This window comes from Ornithodoros turicata, chromosome 1, assembly GCF_037126465.1.
Source record: "Ornithodoros turicata isolate Travis chromosome 1, ASM3712646v1, whole genome shotgun sequence".
Classification (NCBI taxonomy): Eukaryota; Metazoa; Arthropoda; class Arachnida; order Ixodida; family Argasidae; genus Ornithodoros; species Ornithodoros turicata.
In genome coordinates this window covers 198,144,958-198,165,799 of record NC_088201.1, presented here as the reverse complement: position 1 = coordinate 198,165,799, position 20,842 = coordinate 198,144,958, and the positions used below count along the sequence as shown (strand labels likewise).

The following is a 20,842-nucleotide window of genomic DNA, read 5'->3' as shown; positions in this document are numbered from 1 at the left end:
CGTGGAAATGTAATACAGCTAGTAATTGTGGTAATTGTGACAGTTTTGACGGCACTATATCAAGCACAAAAAATAAGTCTATATTGCATGCGCCGGGCTATTTCAAGCATACAATTGTTTGTAAATAAATTCATTCCGGAATCCGCTAGGGGACCCAATGTCGCAGCAAATAATCACTGAACTGGCCGATGTTCGGTGAGTGTAAAGCCGGTGATTTAAGTTAGAAAATTACCATGGGCTAAACCTATAAAAGAAATAAGTAGTTCTGTGGCTGTAGTGAAGACGCGTGTCGTGCTGGGGTTGCAAGGGCCAGCGCGGCCAGCGCAAAAGACTATTCAAAGCAGTCATTGCAGCTTGTGCGCTTGGTAAATTTACTGCCCAAATAACATTCTTCTAACATGCTTCCTACTTCCAAATTCCTAACCAACTCCGCCGCTGCAGCCAACTCGTATGTTGGACGACTGTATTGTGAAGTTGTGGATCTTCAAACCACTCCAACCAAGTTATTGACGTGGTATGATTTTCCACGTCTTTTAACTCCTGCAGATGCATCCAGTTGGAAACGATATGCTTCAAGTGTATCTACTTTTCGCCGTTTCTTTTTTTTCTTTTTCTGCCGTAGAACTTCTTGTGTGTTAGTGAGAGGGTATATGGGAGGGCAGCTAGTTCCAAGGAGAGAGTTGGACAGGCTGCAGCCCCAGTTTTTGGCCAGCTCATTGCAGTGTATAACATACTGTACGAAACGCAGCGCACAAGTTTCAAGAGAGAAAACCATTGCCAATGCTGAGTGACAGCGTGCGAACAAGAACACCTTGATGAACAAGAACGAACACCTTGATGATAATATGCTACAGTCCATAGAGCATCCGTCACACATGGCAAGCAACAGTTATATGATTCTTCAGAGTTGCAACCTTCGAGACCTTCGTAACAATAATCTTGTTTAGTTGCTTTCACGATTTCTTTGTTTGGTTTACCAAATCTTTCATTACATGTGCCAGTGATTTTAATCATATCCAATTTGTGCGTTTCTTAGTCTGAGACGGCAAAACATAGCTCTGTTTATCCTTCAGATTTCTGTGTATCTATATATATGAGCAGGAGACATGAGCTCAACAAACCTGGGTCAGTGTGTGCACAACCTTGGTCATCGAGAGTAATGTTGTGATGACAAAGAAAGGTACAGTTTGTAAATTCGAGCTACAGGTCATCAATAAAGCAGTAAGTCAGACATTTTGTCGTGCTAGTAGATTCCGACGAAAAGGACTAGTGTGGTAGGCTGAAACACATTTCTCATTGGTGGACATTCCCCAGATATCCCACTGACTAAAGGAATCCCGGCAGTGTCTGTCCAAAAATAAGCACTGGGAATCCGCAACAAAGATGGAGCACATAAAAAAATTAAGAGGTTTCGTGGAGGGCCTGTACTCCGTCTGGTATACAGATAGGTACACATGTAGAGAACGACTATGTAGCGGAAAAGTAAAAGACGAAAACGATAGGGAATTAGAAGCGAAGGAAATGTTCCGTACTGTGTACCTATTTGTGTACCTGATGAAGTGCAGATCCTGTACAAAGGAGTGCAAACTATATTAACCATACCTTTTAGAAACCAAATTGCTCCACAGTAATCAGATCATGCCTATTCATAAACCTAAAAATGTGAATATTAATAACCCTTGCAGCATTTTTGAAAAGCTGAGAGGCATTGAACATTGATATTGTAATTATTTAAAGGAGCCGTAAACAGGCCACCAAACATTTCTGAAATAATGATACCACATGAAAGAACGCATCTCATAATACCCAAATATACATTTCATTCGGCTCGTGCCAGCTCATTAACCCGTATAACTGCTTTCAAAGATGAGTAACCAGCGAGCCTCTCTCCACAACGCATACGTCACATGGCTACGTAGCGTTTTACCGTCCAATCGGGCGGCCCAGCTGCGCACATGACGTTTCAAATTACCAGCCGAAAACATACTTCGTTATCAGCTGTGAGTCGGAGCGCTCAGTTTGTTTGTGTGAAACGACGTTTCGCGCTCAGTGGTTCCGAAATTCAACGACATGACATCTTCAGCATCTCCGGCTGGCGCAAACGTCAACAGCTGGGCTGCTATCACATGACGCGATTCGAACCCGGGTTCCTCCCAGTCACGACGTGACATGGCCAGCACGCTATCCACTGTAACACGCGAGCTGGTGACGCGATGCCGCGTGGATCAAATCAAAGTACGGCAGCCCAGTTGTCGGAACCATTCGAAGATGACGAAGATGTTCCATCGCGCACCTGCCTAAGATTCCGGAACTGTAGTCCGGGATATTCATTCGCGCAGGTGGCGTGCTACTGCCCAGAAAACGTAGTGCGCGTATGATACCTAAATTAAACGCATTTCTTTCTCAGTTTGAGGCTGTAACTGTTTAGATTTTGAATAGAAGAGGATTCACGCTCATCTAGTCCAATTCCGCATTTGAAATAAAATCATATGTGGAACACTCAATCGTAATTGGTGGGGAAAGCGCTACGTCAAAATGACGTAAAGTTAGAGCGCGGGGCGGAGCTAAAATGCGAAAGAGTGCAGTGAATATTTCATCCGTATGCAAGCGCCTTTTGTTTTTGAGCGTTAGTAATTGCAAGGAGTTTTCACTGACTAAGTTCCAATAATATAACACAAAGAAATGTGCACCTTTTGTACCTGTTTACGGCCCCTTTAAGTCCTTTTTGTGTCAATCGTATAAAAGACAACGATTTTTACAGTTTGCATCACTTTCGGAAATATACCCATACGTAATGGCGAATTACTGGTTATTGATCACAACCATATGGAATTGGTGGGACCAATGCTTTCCGAGGTATTAAGATTCACTAGTGAGATGGGTACCTTTGCAAAACTGCTAGGGGGAAGGAAAATGTACTCTGGATTAAACGTATGGTCATCCGCCAAAATTCGTCCCAAGAATGGCAACTATGATAATTTGAAAAAGCGTGTAATGCAATCTAGCTAACTTATTTCGGAATAAAACATACATTTAAGTTTGACAGGGTCTGATGAGCTTGCACAGCTTAACTCTGGCGGACAGGAAACTGTTCTGAAAGCTTCTGTTCAATGAATATGAAATCATAACACTTGCAATCATAGGCTTGCAATGACTTGTTCACTTGTTGCACTAATGCACTGGTAACCCGACTGTGAGCACAACTTCGTCAAAGCATTTTTGATCAAGGCCTCTTCACTAACTTATGGTGACATGCTTTGAATGCTTTGTCTGAGAAGTTCTCAGACATGTTTTCTATTTGGTTTCCCATACCCCCAGCATAACCCAATCATCAAGGTGATATGCCGAAACCTTAGCTTCACATCAAGAGGGAACTCTTTCTTGACCACAAACACTACAGCAGAAACACACATGAAACATTGCAAATCTAACTAACAGGCTGGACTTAACACGCTACAGCTCCTACTCTTCCTTTTGTGTAGTAACGGATAGCGCCAGCTTTCACCTAACCCACAATCAATATCTTCGGCCAGAGGGCTATTTGTCCCGTGTATTTTGTGAGAGAATTCCTTCACTGGAGGCTACTGTAAGTGCTACTACTTTATCTGTACATTCGGCATGACTAGCATGTTTTCTGTATATTATCAGAACGCTAGAGGTCTCCGCACAAGGCAAAGAGTATTCTCAACTAGCCTGTGGCTTCCAGTTACGATAATATATGAATTACCGAAACTTGGTTGCATTCTCATTTCCTTAGTTCCGATTATTTTGTAACGAATATCAGGTCTTCCGACATGACAGAGATTACGGCTCATTGGGTCTACAAATTTGTGGTGGTGTCCTTATCGCTGTTCATGCATCTGTTCCTGCCTTTCGACGGTACGACCTCGAAAGTAATCACTAGAGCCCAGATTCCTAAGCGATTGCCTTTTTTTTTTTTTTGCGGTTGTAATAGTGCCTTATCAATACAGGAGCGCGAACTGGGTACTGAGAAACCTCCTCTATGGATCTGATACTGCCTATAAATGCCTATTCCAGCATTAGTGCCTACTGTGGCAAAGATGCCTACAACTCCGATTACACATCGAAAAATGCCTTTAACAGTTCTAAGGCGGTGGCGAAACTTCATTGGCCAGGTGAAATTGACATTGGTCACGTCGCACATCCTTTTGAAGCCATCGATCGCTTGAAAGGCGCGAGTATCTCAAAGGTGCTGAAATGTAAAGCTGATAATTGAGAATCTGTTACTCCGTACAGTTGCTCGTTCTTTCTCTACCTTCTAGCATTGTGTAGTTTTGCACGTCGTAATTGTAAAATATGGGCATGTTTTGTAACGGTGTTGTCGGGTGTGGGGTAAATGAGGGGTGTGAGGAACGAAGAGAGGCACAGCACAGGCCCGGTACGATCCCTACAGTTTTGCAACGTGAGGAAGCTGAACTCCTTGCGGGCAGCCAGGGCCAGAGTGGAGTTTCTAGTCCACCATAGCCATAGGTACACGAGCGAAAGTGACAGCATGTCTAGTGTAAGCAGACTTGATCCCCCATATTTGCCTGCTAGTGCGAGTCTAGTGGTAATGCTGAAAACGAAATGTAGAAGGTGAAGCTTCATAGATTCTAGGACTAAGAAATTTGCGCGTTAGACTAAAACCTTCGATTCTCCAAGCCCACTTCGCATAGCGCCAGTACGCTGCCCGTGACAAGCCCTTCTGAGAAGTGTCGTTAAACGGGTGGCAATGACTAGAAGCCTTGTGACCACAGTAGGATGGATAAGCTTTACGTTTCGTGCAGCAAAAATGTTAGAGAAATAGTCACAACTCTCGCGAAACAAGGAAGTCACTGTGCTTTGGCGTGTTTATCCTTTCTCTGTGTTCCAGCCTCAGAACATCAATTTCCACAACTCTCATTTATCATAGTGTTCTTGCAGATGCAACTTATTTATTCACTTTGTTTTTGCACTTTCAGAGCTACAGATGAAAAAAATAAATAAGTTTATGGTGTCTAGAATGCCATTTTTGGTGCCTAAATGTTTTTTTTGCGCCATTTATAGGTGCCAAAAAACAAGTTTTTTTCGTGCTTAAAAATCCGGCTATAGTAATCACAAGTCTGTTTGAGTCGAAATACCAAGGCTCAACTGGCGAACTAAGGCTCAAGGTCTCTTATCTCCTTGAGTCTCTCGATTAGCATAGCCTTGTCCTGTCAAATATATTTAAGAACTGCTCCTCCAACATACTGGATTTGGTAATTAGCAACTTTCATCTGAAATACATAATAACCACTTCAATGATGGAAGAAGGAAGTCACTGAAAAGCTAGCCAGTTGTAGTGGTTGGTTTGTCCCTTCAGATGACGCACCTTTCGAAGTCGCTGGGGACGTATGTTAGCTTAGCTTAATTGATAAGAGCCCTGGACCGGTGATCCAGAAGATGTGGGCTTGAGTCCTACAGCTAGCTACCATTTTCAGTGACTTCCTTCTTTCATCATGAATTTCTTAGCCACTTGAGGCTTTGTATGTATTTGTTCTTTTCGATCTGTTCCAGCCTCAGAAAATCAATTCCCATCATAACTACTTCATCCGCATTAGTTGAGCCTGACAAATATCATCCACCCTTGATCACTATTCTTCCCCTTACCGCTAATCGACGATATCCAGAGGTCAGAAACGGCTATGAGTACAGTAGGGGCGACTACTTACAGCTGTGCAGATTTTATGCCAACGCTGACTGGTTTCCAGTAACAAATGCTGATGAGATTAATATTGCCACAGCTAATCTTACCAGCTTAGTTCCTGATGGCATCGACAGATTTATTTCAAAATGTAGTCAAATTTCAAAGTCAAATTGAGAAGATACCCTTTCTGGTTTTCTCGGAAACTAAGATGCCTCATGCGCAGAAAGCTTCAGTTTCACCACAGATATGTCACTATGGGCACTTCCTACTGGCACAATAAGTTTTCAGTTGGTCGTCGTCAAACAAAAAGCTTATATAGACGGGATGATTTCTGTAGAGGGTTCGCTTAATAGAAATCCTAAAATGTTCCGGAGATATGTTTAAATCAAAATATCGCTTGATACCTGTTGTATGTGTGTTAGAAGGCAACGCCCCTGTGACTCACTCCATTGAAGTTGCCAATGCATTTGCTAAGCAGTTTGCTTAAATATGGTTTGATCAAAGCAAAACTCCCCTTGCAATCGTGCAAAGTGTGCACCCAGCATTCCTACAACTTCTTTTACACTGTCACACATTTACACAACTGAGTCAGATGTTTATTTTGCTATGAAAGACCTGAAAGGTAACATAAGTTGTGGCTTCAGCAAGATACCCAGCTTCATTCTGAAAGGTCGTGCTTCAGTGTTTCCTCCCATACTAGCAACTATATTTGATAGGTCTCTTAGACAATGTGTGTTCCCATCGTTATGGAAAAAATCTATTATTCCGGTACATGAATCTGGGTCGCACCAATTCTTCGGCACACTATCGGCTGATATCGCTATTTTCGTTTCTCGAAGTTCTTCGAAAACATTCATCCACCTTTCGTCGTTTTTAAATCTTTGCTGTCAGCTACCCAGCATGGCTTTACTTCTGGTAGAGCAGTAGAAACAAACTTGGTCACTTTCCTTAATTATATGGGACAAAGAGTAGCATCGGGCTTACAAGTTGATACTATTTCTTTTGATTTTTTGGAGGGCTTCAATTCGGTTTGTCACCCATTGTTATTATGTACATTATCACACTATGGCATTAGTAATCCACTTTGCTCATAGTTTGCCTCTTTCTCTGACAGATTGAATGTTGTTCGTGTCAACGGTTATTCATGCTCTTATAATGTATCCGCAGGTGTACCACAGGGGTCTTACCTAGGTCCCCTACCTTTTAACATCTTTGTGGATTATCTTCCAACTTGTGTGAAAAATTAAAATGTTCTTCAATAAGCAGATGACCTGAAGCTGTTGAGAGAAATTACATGCTAATTAAAGATTGTATATTGCTCCAGGATGATATTACTTCTCTTATTGGGGGGTGCTATAATGACTTACTCATGCTTAATGATGGTATGACACTCAGGATTTCATTCACAAGGACAACAACAACAGCTTTATTTTGGCTTTGGAGAGTGGGGAGGTTCATCGCCACAGGCGATAGTCTACCCCATTGCTGGTGGGAATGTCACAAGGAAAATTAATTGGATTACCCACAAGTACTATCTTTCGACTTTAACATTTGTGCATGTCGGTGTTACTTGTGATCTCAGCGTTTATCTTGAACACTTTTTATCTTTTGTTCACGGTGCCAACAAAGTAACATCTGCAGCGATGAGAAACTTTGGTCTTATTGCTCGCATTTCTAAATTATTCTCGAGTCCTTCTTGCTTCTTACGTCTGTACATCACTTTGGACCGGCCTCGGTGGCTCAGTCGGTAGCGTGTTCGCCTTCTGATCCCGAGATCGCGGGTTCGAACCCGGCCGAGGACGCCAGCAACTTGGTGGCAGGGTACAAGTTGCTTAGACACGCCGTCTTCCGCGAGGGACGTTAAATACGGGGTGCCGTGTGATGAGCTTTCATCGCACGTTAAAGAACCCTCAGGTGGGCAAAAGCAATCCACAGACCGACCGCTGTGGCGTCGCTCATGATCTCAGTTGTCTCGCGACGTAAACACCCAATTATTATTATTAACATCACTTTGGTTGTGCCACATCTAGAATTTGCTTGTACCGCATGTAATTCTTTAGACTTGACAAGACAACAAGCGATCGAAAAAGTGCAGTAGCTTTTCATCAGGTTGTTCTATGATAGACAAAATGGCGTTTCTATTTATTACCAGTGCCATCACCTGCTACGAAAATTAGGTTCGCCAACATTATTATCTCGTTGAGCTATTCATGACCTTTTGTTCCTGCACAGAGTACATAGTTCATTCCCTCCTTGATTGTACCTATCGGCTATCGTATCTTTCTTTTAATGTGCCGTCAAAGGTGTTATGTCATTCCCCAATTTTTTACACCGCTACACACAGTGACTATAGTCCATTAACCTGCCTAATGACTAATTTCAATCACTTTTATCATGAGCACGGTGTCAGCATTTTTATGCCCTGTAGCTTATTTTATATAGTGCTGTAAAACCTATTGTTTAGCCGTTTGTTATATGATGTTTCTAATGTTCATTATTTTGTTTTAGGTCATTGTGCACCATTAGGTAGACCCTTATAGGTTGTTAATGGGCACTTTATAAAAATAAACTTGAAACTTAGAATGAGACACAAGAACTGGTTCACCAATTAAACTCGCAACAGGCATGGCGCGTGCTAGGTTCATGTCTTTTGGAAGTGAAGGTCCAATAACTTAGTAAGCATATAATACCTTCTCTTCATCTGGAAAATGAGCAGCATACAAGCTGTGTATGTGTGTCCTCTTTTCTGCATTCCTTCCAGTTTCTGATAAACACCGAGGAGGGGATCCCGAGACAGGGATGAAGAGACGACACAACAAATTCTCAAACACAGCAAAAAACTTCAATGCAACTGTGCCCTATATATCCTGAAACCTCCGTTTTTTGCTGTGTTTGAGAATTTGTTGTGTCGTCTCTTCCATCCCTGCCTCTGGTTCTCCTCCCTGATCATGCAGCACCTTGTCAGCGCTTTGTCTCTTCTATCGATCATCCGACAAACACCCAGTGTGAAACCCTGTTGTTCGTGCTGTCTTTCCCAGCCATGATCAGTTCAGGAGTTCTGGCTGACAACTTCATGAAATTTGGTGTGAAGAAGTATGAGTTTACATACATGATGATATTATAATTTGGTGTGATGTGAGAACATAAGATGGACAGTCATCATTTTGGCTAATGTGCACATGGTGCGCATGAATCCAAGGAAAGTATAACTAATGGTTGTAGTATACATATATATATTTTTTAGATAATGTTAATTATAAGTGCAGGTAAGCTGGTGGATAAATTCCATACTCAGAGAAGCCTGAGATTGGGCACTAGTAAGAGCGATACACACAAACTGGGAGCTCAAGAGCCCCGTGTGAGTGTCTACTATTCTTCCTAGTGCCCAAGCTCAGGCTTCTTCAAGTTTAGATATTATGTACACTTTTGATGACTAGCAAATAGTTGCACATGTTACAGAAACGATAAGACGGAAACAACGGTCTAGTGGGAGAAGGGATGCCCCAACCGTGTGCTTGTCTAGTGTCTGTCATGGTGACCACTGGGGTGATTGGCAAAATGTAGGACAGTGTTGGAGGCAGTACTTCTGCCTCAAAACCAGCCTTCTGTATGTTTCTCACAAAATCTCACAAAACCGTGGTTCAGGTTTCCGAGGAAAGCAGTTGGAAACGCAGAATACTTGGAGATCTTCCTGGATAATAGAGAGTGACCCAACTTCAAATGGCATGCATTGCCAACTTACACCAGCTTTTAGCCCACAAGCCCTCCCATATATTGAAACCGGAACTTTACACTAAAATGTGCCTTCCCCCCTTAAAACATAACTCGTTAAAGTATGACGTCTACTATAAAATGAGGCTACTATAAAGCAACCTGGAAGCACCATCAGTTTACACGGGACAATTTTTTCCTCCCATGCCATCTGGGACATTGTCTTTGGTGCCATTCTTTTCGGGAGCCTTTTTCCTGGAGCAAGTTTTTCTCTAACCCAGGACTTCCACGTCTCTCTTGAGAAGGTTAGTTTGTGAGCTTGTTTGAGTAAAGCATTAAGACCCCGAAAAGGCAGGACATAAGGCCCGTGCCGAATGAGGAGTGAGAGAGGGCACGTAAAATGTTAATAGGGAGTTTTAGTACTTCGGCACATTGCTAAGCTTGGATTTGATAGCTTCTGTTATCATATCATTTTCATTCAAAAATTCCTTAACAACCATTTATGAGGACGGGTGGATTTACGGAGGGGGGGGGATGTCCTGACCCCACCCTCAATTTCTGTTGTTACATAGAGTTTCAATTGACCTTGGTTGTGCAATAGCATGCTGTGCAAGGCAGGACCCCCCCCCCCCCCCGAAAAATCCTGGGTCCGCCTCTGTACGAGGACACTAAGCAACAATGAATAGCAAAGCGACGGTGAAGTCAGTCATTTCTGAAGAGCATTCGTTTGCATGTGTAGAGCACCTATTCAATATTGGGGGTAGTGCTTCAAAATGAAAGAAAGAAAACTGGGAAGGCTATCTGATAGTAACAAATGTAAATGCAGCCGGTGACACACATGAAAGGAAGAACTGTGGGCTCATCCCTTCTATAGAGTTGAAGAAGGAGGACCTCTTGTTCGTATGTGTTCAGCAAGAATAAACGTTTTTGTCCTCGCAAATTCCTGTCTGTGAGTTACTGATGACACCTTAACAAAGCTGGTATTTTAGAGTGTCTGTTCCTTCTTCATTTCATGTGGATGTGTCACTTGACGTGTTTCCATTTGTTACTGTAACATACCAACTACCCTGTTTCAACACTTCAAGCTATTTAATTTCAAAAAGTAATTCCAAAAAGCAAGTAATTTCAAAAAGCAGTTCTCCTTGTGAACTAATAAGGACTTCTGATGCCATTCGCAAATTCAAACACCTCAGGGAAAAGAGGTGGTGACGCCAGGAATCGAACCTGGTTCTTCTGATCTGTTCAATTCTTGGTCTCGGCACCTCTTTCCCCTGAGTTGTTTGAATTTGAGAATGGCATAAGAAAGCTTTATTAGTTCACAAGATGAACCGCTTTTTGAAATTACTATCCAATAGCTTGAAGTGCTCAAGCAGGGCAGTTCGTATGTCATAGTAACAAACATAAATGCAGCAGGTGTCACATTCACATTTGATTTGATTTGATTTGGATTTTAGTGGTGCACTAGTTACTAAGGCCATAATGTGCCAAATACTACTGGAAGTTTTACCTAGGCAAAATTAGTTTCAATGAAAACATGGCTAGGAAGCAAGCAAGCTGGTGAAGATGATGCATGATGTAAAACCCCGAGACTCTATAGGGAACACGAAGGGACAGACACAACACGAACAACACGACTTCGTGTTGTGTTTCGTGCTTCATGTTGTCTTCCCTAGTCTAGGTGTTTTCCATTATGCAAAATTAGTGTGTTCACAAAAATTAAGATAAATGCTGGATTAGTAATTAAAATCACAGAAAGGAATTAAATTTCTGGGCGTGTGAGGCTTACGTGTCTGTGTCGTCTCTAATTATGGTCTGCTGCGGCCAATTCTCGTGTGAGAGGTTTGGTTTTACGGACACTACAGGATTCGATTCAAGTGGGACTGTTGTTTCTGAACACTGTTACATGTTCTTCCTTTCTTTATCTCTTCCTTTATTAGCAATACAAAACAAAAGAAAACATGCAAGAAATGGGATTGTAGGGTAAACATGCAACACAGTCCTAGACACAAAAATAATATAAATAATAATAATAATAATAAAATAGTGTCACTGTCTTGTGAGGATACTGCAGAGCAGCAACAAACACACTTTGAAACTACAAACATAAATCTGATGCCAAAAATTAACAACACACAAAAAGTAACAACAAGCACACTTACAAACAGGAAACAGAATTTGACAATGTCATAAATTATTTATTGCCGTTAGCAGTAGAAAAGAACACATAAACTTCCTGTTTAAATTTACGAATGGACGAAGTCTGATGTGCAACCAAATGCAAAATGTTCCAGACCTTGACACCAAAAAATGTAACAGTAAACTGCCCAAAATTGGTTCTGGAAATTGGAAGCTTCAGAAACAGCTGGAAATTGGAAGCTTCAGAGTAAGGTTATCACTGCGCAGTGAGTATGGTGATGAATAAAGTTGTAAGGAGATCATTGATGAATTGCAGATCCTGCTTATGAATTTATAAACAAGGCTGGCAAGTTTTACCTTTAGTAGGTCAAATACACTACTTACATACAAAAAGGAAAGGTGAGACTAACAGAATCGTGAGGATGTAACGATAGCACAATCCTAAGTGCACTTTTTTGCGTAATATATCATCTGTTCAAATGGGATGCGTATGTGAGTCAGTAAATGCATAATTTATGTGGCTCTGGATCAATGGCTAATATATCAGAAGAAGGACTCTGGTAGGTAAAATAAATTCGACTTTTGCAAGTGCAAGAAGTCCGGGAACAATCATGGTCTAAACATCCAGAATATGTGGCTTCCATCAAGGTGCTCAAGCAGTAAAACACCCAGAAACTTTGCAGACGAGAATCTATTTATCTCATCGTCCCCAAGATGCAGTTTATAGTGAGTATTTGCGATTGCTTCCTGTTAAGGATGAAATATGATGTAGCTAGATATACTAGGCATTTTGAATATTTCTGTTTGGAGATAACCATGTCGAATATCTCAGAAGAACTGCGTTAGCTTTGGAAAAATTTGAGCGTGTATCATTAGCCTCGACTAGGATGTTTGTGCCATGATTATCTATATATGCCATGATTGTCGCATATAATATACATGTAACTCGTAAATAGTCCAGTACGTCGTCTACATATACTTGTAAAGGGGCTCGTTATTTTATTCCCCCCATTCAACCAAGCACTGGGGTAGAGTATCGCCTGTTGCGATGAAACTCCCCACTCTCCAAGGCCGAAAATAAAGTTGTTGTTATACTACGCAGAGAAATGGGACGAAAACTGACCCCTGTGGAATGCCACTGTTTATTGGCAACATGCATGACTATGCTTCACAGATCTGTACATACTGATATCTGCTGTTAAGGTAGCTCTGGGGGACGCCACATACAACATACCTGGGGAGCTTCCTTCTGTAGTATGCTGTGATCAAACAGATGAAATGCTTTTTTAAGTCAATGAATATTCCCATAGTCAGCAGCTTCTGATCAATGTTTTGTGTTATGTCTTCTGTTGCATTCACAAAGGCCAACTCTCTTGACTTTACGTCACAGAAAAAAAAAAACTGAAAAGCTGTCAATAAATTGTGACAATCAAAGAAATGCTACAAGCGCTTTAAGATTAGCATTTCCACAATCTTGCTTAGGACAAGAAGAATAGCTATAGGTCTGTAGTTTTGAGTTCCTTGTTTAGCACCTTCATGCATATAGGTATGACTCTTGCTATTTTTAACTCTTAGGGCTACACCCTAGCCTCAAACATTCTGTTGACAAGGTGGCCATGGGTTGTGAGAGGAGGCTAAAGGAACCGCCTGACAAATTCAGTTGAGATACGATCGTAGTGGACCGAACGTGTTTTTTGAGTCCGTTAATTAGCTGCTCAATTTCGTGGGGATCGGTAGGAGCAAGAAAAAAGTGTTAGGTATGTTCCAGTTTGATCATAAGGATTCGGCTCCGAAAGGCAACTATAGTGGTTCAAACCTGTTATTTCTAACCAGTGCGGTCCATGAACGAGCTCAATAACATGAACTTGCCTCCATTGGAATGATCCACATTATGTCTACTGCACTACATTGGTTCCTTATATTTAATTTTTTTTATGGTGGACTGAGGCAGGGGATTGCAATGCTCATGACAGGTTTTTGGGATGGCTTATGGTAGGCACTCTAGTGCGGAGAATGGGCAATGTGCACAAGTAAATCAGGCGTTCTCCTCCTACCACGTATGGTATCATTACTTCCTTCCTGAGAAGTTGAGAACAGGCACTGTACCATTATCTGACACTTTGCATATATTTTAACGGTAAGTGAAAAACGTGCACCCTGCTTTCATAGCAAATAGCAAGCATAACTTCAGTCCTTTAAACTTGCGCTAGCATTACTATAACATGTAACTTTCATCTTGCGAAGTAATTGCTCCTGAGCGTATTAAATGATGATGCCCTGCTCATGAAACATCGAGTGGCAACCACTGCCACTACCTGCTCAAAATCAGCAAAGCCATCACCTGTGAATGAAGAGAATGTAGAAGGCGGCGTAGACTACATATGTCAGTCTGACTAAGTAATCGCTTACAATGACATTGGCAAGTACCACTTTGTTTGAAACCTGATTATGTATATGCCCTTTTGTAACACTATGAATGTTTCTGAGTAGCCACAAAGATTGTGCTCTTCAGATTGCAGTTGTCGGTCTCACTGGAGCATATGTTACCGGCAAAGTATTCGGTTGAATACCAAGATCTTTTTCGCAAAGTATGAAGTCTGCTTCCTGGCAAACGTCTTTCGCACTCTGCCTAGGCATTCTGTACATTTTGAAAGCCGCATCGGGCAAAGTATGAAAAATGTTTCTTCTCGATGGTGAACACTTGTTGACGAATGAAATCTCTAAATGAAATCTCTAATTTTTGTTATTTTTGGTGTGTATTGTTTGCAAAAACATGCGACCAGAGTAGACTGTTCATTCGTCGTGACTTGGTCAGTTTTGAGTATCCTTTTGCATCAACACAGGGCCAGAGTGGGTACAAGTACACTGTTCATCTGTCGTTACTGACTTAGGTAGTTTTGTTTATATTTTGCATGATGAAAACAAAACATTTTCACACTTTGCCTGCCACAGCGTACACGTTCTGTACATATTCTATAGAATGTCTAGACACTGCATGAAATGAATTTCATTTCACACTTTGCTGGATGATTTCGAATAGTTTATAAAATGGCTGGGGTGGGGCATTCTATAGAATACCAGATTTAACACTTTGAAGGTAATATACGTATTATCATGAAGAAGTGTCTGCTTCGTGCAACAATTAATCAGTTCAACACATTGATTCTATTACCTTGCATCCCACATAGGTGCACTTTAAATTTCTTGAGTATTTTGTAGTAAACGTGTCTCTCCCTTCACTGCTCCTGTCTGCTATTTCTACTGCTATTAAACTTTATACATGTTTTGCCTGTGTGTATGGTTAAACCTTTGCATTTTTCCATGTTCATTTTTTATATTTTTGCTGTCCTTCTACTGTGCACATGCATGTGGCAGTGTAATTCTCAATTTCTCGCTTCTTCAGCAAATTTTACTACATGCCATACTGTTGAGCACAAAACAAGTGAGATGTTTCATAGAACAAATCGATCGCGTCACCTGATGTAATGCAGACATAGTGCAGAAACACTTGCGATTAAAACTGCACCAGAGTGCTCAGTCCCTTGCATTGCATCTGCTTTTTCCCAACAACAAATGGACCACCTACGTTTAATGTTTTAACATAGCAACTTGTTGCAGGCGCTCACGTTTTGGCACTCGACTACCATGCGTTTTGAAAGCTTGTGCAAAGTGTAAAATGCCTTAGGCTTGGGAGTGCTCAAAAAGAAAACAAACAGATGTTGGGGACCACCTGCACTCTGAGCAGGGAATGGCTTATTATCATTAATTCCATGCCATTGTGTTTGCGTGTCAGAATGTCTACAGTTTGTGTAACTAAGCAGACCAAGCTGTTAGCGAAGTAAGAATCTATCGCCAGGCATCGCTGCTTCTCTAAATACAGGTATCATATGACAACGGAGGCTCACCAGCCGACACCCGAGAGAGAGAGAGAGAGAACCACGAGACACGAACGAAAGCGGACGCGTGGCCGCACGGAGAGTTTAATTTTATCCTATATCTAGTATGTAACCTACCAAATAAAACTCAGTTATCCCGTTACGAATTCACTGTGACTACGGTGCTCACAACTGACACCACACTGCATCAAACTCTGCACAAATCCGATCATGCGACTAAACAAGTGAACGGCATGTGTCTCTTGCTTCTTGAAAATAATGATTCAAAATAAAGATCGCGGTGAGGTAATCCAATTCTCTCCTCAACCGTCACCAGCGCAGGCAGCATAACATGAAACTCCACGTAACATCGGCATTTTCCGAGGCGCTGTTACACACTTCGGGTTTACGCGGCAGCACAGGTACACAATATCACACGCTATCCGAATCCGATCGGGCACAGCGATGCCTTCCTTGCTCCTTCCTTCAATGATGATTTATGCAGCTAAAGTGGCACCTCTGATCAGTCTACACAAAACTCACAAGACATTTGGGACTATTTTCTGCCGCGGGTGTGGCGCTGTCACAAGGATCATCCGGGTTCGGCCAAGCCACGACAAATGGAAGTTGAGAACTATTTTTCAGAGCGGACAACGACACCCCCGTTTGCTGCTATACCACTTGACTGCAGCGACCAATCAAATCGGGTGGATTCTGAACAGTTCATTTTTAACGATATATTGTTAACCGTAGGTTTTTGAGAATGTATTGTTAAAAGTGGATAGTTACGCGGTTTATTTTTAATGGTGGATTCTTAAGCGTATATTCTGGGCGTTTTATTTTTAACGGTGGATACTTACACGATTATTCTTGAGCGTTTATATTTAACGGTTTCAAATAGGTTACACCCCTGAAAGACCGCCAACGCCCCTGCAAGTGTTCCATGGACGACCAGAAACGATGCTCCTGGAACATCACCAAAGCCACTATACATCTACTGTTCACGTCTCTCCTCCCCCTTCCCCTTGTATATAAACACTTTTCACCTATTTTCAAGTTTAGTCTTGCTGAGGGCATCGCTGATTGCCGTCACGTCGACCCATAACTGTACTGTACATCTATTTCTAGTACCTCCCAGATAATTTAAGGTAATAAAAGTAGTAATTCTTTTTCATCTATATAGCGCTTCCAAAGTCTCTTCGCTGCTTGCACTTGTATAGTCTATATCTTTTTCGGCGCCTATCTGCACTAAGTTTTCAATGCACACACACACACACACACACACCAGATAAAAGTTCAGAAGGCCACGAAGTAAATACAGTTATAAAGGAAGGAAGGGGAAACAACCAAGGTACGGGAAGCAAAAAGGGCTGGTTTATTACAATTTAATCTATTAGAAATGTATCTAGAGGTCAGGTCAACGTTGCGGCGGAAGCCCGGCTTCGATCGTGCAGTTATGAAACATTTGCATACATTGCATGGTGGGTCCTGCATGGTAAAGGAACCACCGGCGCGTGTCCTGCGAGACAGAGGGACACTCTGTACCTACACGCGATTTCTCACCCGACACCAATAACATTACCTCCAGTCTTTCGAGTCGAACTGCCCCTCGTCTGCGTTCGGAGCTGCAGTCTCCCGTCTAAAAAGCTGCGTACCATCGTCCACTGCACACTTCTCATATGCACCACCTATGTGGGCCCTTTGTACCCCAACAGTCCACACGGACATCCCTGGCCTAGGAAAGAAGAGTAACGTGCCCCCTATCATCGCGCGCCAACTTGCGCTGGAACATTTAGACACTGCACACCACCAACGAAGGGAAGTGTACACTGACGGATCTGTGGTACCAGGCAGTTCAACGGCCGCATTCTACGCGCCGAGTTGTTACATCCAGCAAGGACTTAAGCTTCCTCATGAAACATCATCCACAGAGGCAGAGCTCTACGCCATCTACGCAGCATTGTCATACATATCGCGTTCATCAGCGGACAATTGGACGATTCTCACTGACAGCAGGTCAGCATTACAGATGATAGTCTCATACTCTGCTAATAAGATTAACAACATCTGCACAAGGATCGTCAAAGCGCTAGAACGAATTACTCGCCTCAGGCCACAGTGTCTGGTTCCAGTGGGTGCCAGGCCATATTGGCATGCACGGGAACACATATGCTGATGACGCTGCCCACCACGCTCATGAGGAAGGTGAGCTAATTGCGTCAGTACCGATGTCGTCGTCCGCCAGCAGAATTCAGGTGAGGCGGCTCTGCGCCCGCAATACACTATACTTCATAGAAAATGCTGTGCCTGAAAACACGTTCCACTCCATCGACCCGAAGATGGAATACACGACCACTCTGCGGCTCACCCGAAGGGAAGAAACTCTCGTACACCGTTTACGGTTAAACGTAGCCCGAACACCATCACTGCTATACAAGATGGGCCAACTGAACTCCTCAGCATGCGCAACGTGCAGGGTGGAAGCAGACACAGCGCATCTACTACTGCACTGCAGACGTTACCACACTGCCACACTGCACGCGACAGCCTCAAAGGACGCCTGACTGCTCTAGGACACACACAGATAGAGCTTCCTGTATTACTTGGCCCTGTGCGACACTCCCGTCAGTGGTGCGTCACTCGAGCTTTCCTCGACTTTCTCCACACGACAGACCTCATGAACAAATTATGAGTTGACCTTTCATGCCATCTATACATCACGCCGTCCTCATCATCTTATATTCGTTTTTACTTCATCTTTGTGATATATTTTGATTGAGGAATGGCAAGCCGACCTTCGGTCAGGCTGACCTTTCCGAAATAAGCGTGTATCCCCCCCCCCTCCCTGCATGGTAAGCAAATGAAACAGGTTTCGAGCCATGTCACCTCACTGCTCTATTAAGACGAAGAAGTTATGCGTGCATATCGATACACCGAGAAAATAACAACAACAGCAACTTTAGCTCGAGAGAGCTCTACTATTCTGTACTACTCTCGAGGAGGTCGAGAAAACGACGGCTACAAACTAACATGCTCCTTACAATACCACAAGGTATTTCAGCCCGTACACATTCAGCGTAAGGGATTAAATAACACAACCTCAGTGGATTTAGTTTTGCTCGCATCGCGTTGACTGTATGGTAAAATAAGCCGTTGCCGAAATGGGAGGTGATGGAAAAATCAGATCTATTGGAATACAATTCATCCAAAGCAAAATATGACAACCGATAAATCTATTGCCTCTGCTGTTGGTTGAGTCCTGCGTACCATGTCAATCGCCATACTAGAGGCTCATTTGTACATTCGGCCCAACTAGGTTCCCTTTTATTTATTTATAGACACGCGACTTACCCCTACACCCAAATGTTTCTGAGTGTGCGATTGTAGACAACGCTGTTCATATCCATATAAAAATGAAAGAGAAGAATTATGACAGCGCTAATGCCTCATTGGTTGGATTTCATTTACCTAAGTATTACCTTACTTTCCAGACGTTACGTGGCTGGAAACAGGGAGGCGAACATTACTTTGCTGACGGTCCGAGCAAGACTACAAGTGTGCCTTCACGTGCTGATTTCTTTACATTCGAGAGCACCTCGGCAGGTATTTCTTATCTTCTAAAGTGCTGATGGAAAGTGAATAGAAGGGCGAGCGAAAGGAGTAGAGAAAACTTCCTTTAAAATAAGCACTTTACACAGCGAGCATTTCCGTTTCCGCACATTCTAGCTACCCTGTAGCCGTACTACGTGTTTCGAGCCTCCTGTGGAAAACTTTAACGCTCACGCTAGTTTCACCTTCAAATACTGAGAGACACATCCATAGGTCTTATCTTATTCTAAAATATGCAACCACACATCTTATGACATAATCAAGACCTTAAAAGGCTATCTTAGAAGCACCTCACTTGCACAGTTTTCCTTCACCCCCTCCCTTCGTTGTTTCTATGTCACATTGACACAGCCGCTCTCTCACATATCCCTCCAGCTCCATACTGCCGAATAATGTCACTAATAACTTTAAGCACTTTTTGTCTTGGTGTAATATCCGTCTTTCAAGTTTTGTTGCATGGCCGCATTTTGTCATATCCTAATATCCTCTCTTTTTCTTTTACTTGCACTTCTGACGTTCCAAGAAACTATCTAGAAAACACCTTGCAAAGTCGTCCAAATCCTATAATTCCGAAGCAGGGCGTCCTAGTTACTTCCTACAGTAATGTGCCCGATCAAATTTTTGTACTTTTCTTGACTCGTGAATAGGGATGATCAACGGCTGGTGATTGTGAACGCCCCAGTATATCAACGCGTCACAAAAACGTTGCTGTGCAATTATAACAATATGTGTATTATTCCTTGCAGGTTATCTTCCGTCTTCGGGTTCAGTTCGTGGTTCTTTATTCGTCCAGGCGCTCTGTCAAGTCATCAAAAGAGACTATCTTACCAAGAATTTCCAAGAAATGATGACACTGGTCAAGTATTATGTAGCACGGGAAAAGAAACCGGATGAGACACTGTACAGACACTCCACGCTCACGAAGAATATTCGGTTTGCAGCTGAAGTAAGTTAAGTCTCACTCATTCTTCGCATTTCGTGTGACTTTCGTGTGCACTTCGTTATTGCTCCTACAGACCCTTTAGAAAAAATTGAGGAAACAGGGAAGAGTATCTTTGCGTCTTTATAAAACGGCTCCAGTTCTCATGCCTTGCTACAAGGGCACCCAGAAATCCTTCGTGAAGATGTGTGTCAAGTGTATTTCGCGATTCTGTTTGTCTTGTACAGGAAATCGATGAGAGACGCAGCTCATAACAAGTACACACTGATTTAATGAACGGAGGCAGCAAGCAAACACCAGGGGGCAGGGGAGACGATGACTAAGGGCTGACTAAATACAGCATGGACGTAACATAGTAAAACAGTTTCCACCAGAATGCGAGTTGAATCGCGTGATAACGATGTACTGGCATCGGTATAGCGGGACGCACAGTCGACGCAACTAAGCACATGGTTTCATATTTCAGAGGTTATCGACACATTAGTTATGTAATTGAAGTGCTCACGCAAACCCTTATTTATGCACTGTTGAGTTTGCCGAATGTATGGCGCATCTCAAAATAAAATGACGCAGCAGGCGTAATGCAAAACGGAATGAACATCCGCGTGTTGCGAACCCTACAGACAGGTCTTTGGTGCACACTAAACTTTTACACCATTTTGTGTGTAAGGCGGGTGTCGCATATCTCACTCCCCTTTACGTGTAAAAGTTTTCAGCTGTAATGAAATACATTTACCTCTCAGGGTGTATTTCACAACACCTTCAAACCTCTACACTTAAAGGGGCGTGAGTTACGGCACACCCACATAACCTCAGGAAAGGTGTAACACCTAGTGCAGCGAGTATGCGGTTTCTTAGCCTGACTCTTAAAATTTATACACCTTTTAGGGTGTAATTGGATAATTG

The 20,842-nt window shown here is 42.5% G+C and overlaps 1 protein-coding gene across 9 annotated transcripts in view; it reads left to right on the top strand.

Moving 5' to 3' along the window:
• The window catches only part of LOC135378930 (caspase-7-like), a 271,342-nt gene that overhangs the window by 161,774 nt on the left and 88,726 nt on the right, over positions 1-20,842 (top strand). For all 9 annotated transcript variants that reach the window (XM_064612108.1, XM_064612111.1, XM_064612110.1 and 6 more), the window contains 2 exons: positions 18,879-18,990; positions 19,743-19,942. In XM_064612108.1, coding sequence (XP_064468178.1) covers positions 18,879-18,990; positions 19,743-19,942 — 312 coding nt within the window. The remainder of the gene's footprint in view (positions 1-18,878; positions 18,991-19,742; positions 19,943-20,842) is intronic.